This window comes from Fukomys damarensis, unplaced genomic scaffold (assembly GCF_012274545.1).
Source record: "Fukomys damarensis isolate Sample0158 unplaced genomic scaffold, DMR_v1.0_HiC HiC_scaffold_27, whole genome shotgun sequence".
Lineage (NCBI taxonomy): Eukaryota > Metazoa > Chordata > Mammalia > Rodentia > Bathyergidae > Fukomys > Fukomys damarensis.
In genome coordinates this window covers 5,993,654-5,997,445 of record NW_022900939.1, presented here as the reverse complement: position 1 = coordinate 5,997,445, position 3,792 = coordinate 5,993,654, and the positions used below count along the sequence as shown (strand labels likewise).

The 3,792-nt window shown below is 61.4% G+C and overlaps 1 protein-coding gene across 1 annotated transcript in view; it reads left to right on the top strand.

The window, feature by feature from the left end:
* The window catches only part of F2 (coagulation factor II, thrombin), a gene marked incomplete at its 3' end in the record, with an annotated part of 11,995 nt that overhangs the window by 2,207 nt on the left and 5,996 nt on the right, over positions 1-3,792 (top strand). Inside the window, exons 5-11 of the mRNA XM_033756810.1 lie at positions 38-143; positions 213-349; positions 1,461-1,772; positions 2,266-2,382; positions 2,452-2,578; positions 2,945-3,112; positions 3,594-3,767. Of these exons, the coding sequence (XP_033612701.1) occupies positions 38-143; positions 213-349; positions 1,461-1,772; positions 2,266-2,382; positions 2,452-2,578; positions 2,945-3,112; positions 3,594-3,767 (1,141 nt within the window). The remainder of the gene's footprint in view (positions 1-37; positions 144-212; positions 350-1,460; positions 1,773-2,265; positions 2,383-2,451; positions 2,579-2,944; positions 3,113-3,593; positions 3,768-3,792) is intronic.

Below are 3,792 nucleotides of genomic sequence, written 5' to 3'. Positions count from 1 at the left end.
GGAGGCGGAGACAGCTTCAGGCTCGGGGTCTGTGCAGGTAACTGCGCCAAGGACCTAGGCATGAACTACCACGGGACCGTGAACGTCACCCGGTCGGGCATCGAGTGCCAGCTCTGGAGCAGTCGTTACCCACACAGGCCTGAGTGAGTTGGGGCCGTGTGGGCCCCGCGGGTGGCACAGCGTGGCCCCTGCTGAGCGGTTTCCCCCTCCAGGGTGAACCACACCACCCACCCCAACGCCGACCTGCTGGAGAACTTCTGCCGCAACCCCGACGGCAGCACCACAGGCCCCTGGTGCTACACCACCGACCCCACAGTGCGCAGGGAGGAGTGCAGCGTGCCCGTGTGCGGTGAGCCGGCCACCGGGTCCATGCCGAGGCCCGGGGTCACCTCCAGGGCTGGGTAGGGGCTCAGCGCTGAATGGGCCCGATGGCCAGGGAGGCCAGAAACTCTGAGGCGGAGGCAGGAGGCTCGCTGTGAGCCCAAGGCCAGTGTGGGGTAAAGGGGGAGTTCAAGGCCATCCCCAACTACAGTGAGGGAAGAATTCCTACCAGTAGCTGCACCGGCTAAACAGCCATTGGTGCTCTGTTCACCGTGGATTCCTTGTTCCACCCTGGGAAGGGTCTTGAGGCAGGTTAGGGACCCTCTTACGTGCTTACCTACCGAATGTGCGCGCACACAGGCCTGCCCAAGTGTACTTCCTGTCCATGCGGACATCCTCGGCAGACCCCAGCAATCTTTCCTGCTGTGTTCTATAAAAATACACAACCCCTTTGTTTTGGTGGTGGTTATTGTTGTTTTTCCTTCCCAGCACTGGCTTGAATGTAGGTTCAGGGGCTCTACTATGCAAGCTAAGCCTCCAGCCCCCGCTTTTTTTTTTGAGACACAGTCTTGCTAAATTGCCAGACGGGCCTTTAACTTGCAGCCCTCCTGCCTCAGCCTCCTGAATACTGGGATTATAGGTGCATCTGCGTCCCACCACATAGCACTTTGAATTCTTAAAATGAACCAAAAATGGAAAAGAAAACAAAAACAAGCACAACCTTCCAGAGCCCGGCATGGGGATACACACCTATGATCCCAGCACTCTGGGAGGCTGAGGCAGAAGGATGGCAAATTTGAGCCCAGCCTGAGTAACTTAGCAATTTACAGCCTCAGAGCCTGTTGCTAAATAAATAAGAGCTTGGCGTATGGCACCAAAACAAACAAAAAACTCTCAAACCTCAAACGAAAACCCCCACTCCAGGCAGTCTCGAGACAGAGTGAGGTGGCCGAGGACCTGGGCCTGGCTCCAGTCGCAGGCCTCTCACTCCCAGGCTGTGTGCTTGGCTCGGAGCGCGATGAGTCAGTCAGGTAACCAAAGCTCAGAGAGGGCGCACAGCACAAGGCAGCAGACAGGGGCCTTACCTGCTCTGGGGCTCCTTGGCCGCCCCACCCACTGGGCCCTGGTCCTCACCCTAGGCGAGGGGCGCCTCACCGTGGAGATGACGCCCCGCAGCGGGGGCTCCAGGACGGAAGTGTCACCTTCCCCTGAGGACTGCATCCCCGAGCGTGGCCGCAGGTACCAGGGACGCCTGGCGGTGACGTCGCAGGGGGCCCCCTGTCTACCCTGGGCCAGTGAGGCCAGGTCCCTGAGCCAGGACAAGGACTTCAGCGCGGACGTGAAGCTGGAGGAGAACTTCTGCCGCAACCCCAACCAGGACGAGGAGGGCGCCTGGTGCTTCGTGGCCGGCGAGTCCAGCCACATCCAGTACTGTGACCTCAACTACTGTGGTGAGCGCAGGGCTGCGGTCAGCACGCGGGGACAGGGCCGCAGCCCCTCATCCAGAGCCCCCCACCCCCAGCAGTGCTCGCATTCGTCTTGGCTCCGCAGAGACGTGGGGTCGGCCCTGCACTCAGTCTAAAGATGGTGAACTGGGGCCAGGAGGGTGGATCCTTGCCACCAGTATACCTGCGATGTTTTTCCTCTGTACTGGAGACGGCACCCAGGGCCTTCACACTGAGCTACACCCCCATTGTCATTTTTATTTTGAGGCAGAGTCTCACTAAGTCTATAATTTGCCCAGGCTGGGTTTGAACTCGAGGCGATTCTCCTGCCTCAGCCTCATGAGCGCTGAGATCACAAGCATGCACCACCACGCCCAGCCTGGTGTCTCTCTTAACCTCAGTACCCAGTGTCCTCCAAGGGCAGCATGGGCTTGGGGTTTGGGGTGCTGGTCAGCAGTGCCCCAACTCAGCTCCAGCCAGTGCTGCGTGGTTTCCACAGAGGAGGCGGTGGAGGAGGTGGTGGAGGAGCTGACAGAGGAGGCCATTGGGGGCCGCACCACCACAGAGGACTTCCAGACCTTCTTCGACGAGCAGACCTTCGGCTTGGGGGAGGCCGGTGAGGCTCGGGGCAGCTGGGTTGCGCTGGGTGGGCGGCGGGCGGCCCCTCACCCGGCTTGCTCTGCAGACTGCGGACTGCGGCCGCTGTTCGAGAAGAAGGGGGTGCAGGACAAGACAGAAGCTCAGCTCCTGGAGTCCTACATCGACGGACGCATCGTGGAGGGCTGGGATGCTGAGACGGGCGTCGCGCCATGGTACGTGCGGGAGCCCTGCAGGTCCCCCTGACCCGTATGGGCCAGGCTCCGCAGGGGACCCTAGGGAGCAGTGATCATGGTCCCGGGGCTGGGAGACACCCAGAACAAGCTGCTTGCGCCGCCGCCCAGAGTCGAGTCTAGTTTCTCAGGCTCCAGAGCTGTGCCAGCGGGAGCACCCACAGTGGAGGGGCCAGGGGTGTGTGGGGCAGCCAGGCTGTTCCCTAGGCCCTGGCCAGCCGGTTCTTACACTGGTCTTGCTAAACCACGGAGTTGCCCAGATGGAGCTCAGGCAGCTTCCTGCCTCAGCCTCCTGAGTGCACGCCGGCTGCTGGCCAGTCCACAGCTTCCCACTGCTGCCCTCCCCAGGCAGGTGATGCTGTTCCGGAAGACTCCGCAGGAGCTGCTGTGTGGGGCCAGCCTCATCAGTGACCGCTGGGCGCTCACAGCGGCCCACTGCATCCTGTACCCGCCCTGGGACAAGAACTTCACTGAGAACGACCTTCTGCTGCGAATCGGCAAGCACTCCCGCAGCAGGTGCGGCAGCCCTGTCCTGCCCAGGGCTTGGTGCTGGGGACAGAGTAAAATCCTGCTCTGTCCCAGTGTCACTCCAGACACCAGGCCTGGGCCCAGGAGGGAGTCCCTTCACATAGTGAATTTAGGCCAGCACAGGGGCACACACCTGTAATCCCAGCACTGGGGAGGCTGAAGCAAGAGGATCACCGAGAGTTCAAGGCCACCCTGGGCTACATAGTGAGTGCAAGCCCAGCCTGAACTATGCAGCAAGACCCTGTCTCAAAAAAAAAGCAACAACTACAAAAAAAAATAGGGACTTCACCGAGGACAGCAACCTCTGCCTGTCCTTGTGCCTGGCTGCCTGGCTGCCTGGCTCCAAGGCCCTGTGTGGCTCTGGGATGGGAGGAAGCTGCCCCGTGGCCGCCAAGGCGGGAGCCAGCCCCATGCCTTCCCCGGACAGCGCCTCCCAGCCCCTTCCTCCCACAGCGGCTGGTCTCTGCAGGTACGAGCGGAACATGGAGAAGATCTCCATGCTGGAGAAGATCTTCATCCACCCCCGGTACAACTGGCGCGAGAACCTGGACCGCGACATCGCCCTGCTCAAGCTCAAGCGGCCCGTGCCCTTCAGCGACTACATCCAGCCCGTGTGCCTGCCCGACAAGCAGACGGTGCTCAGGTGGGCTCTCCGTCCGTCCGTCCGG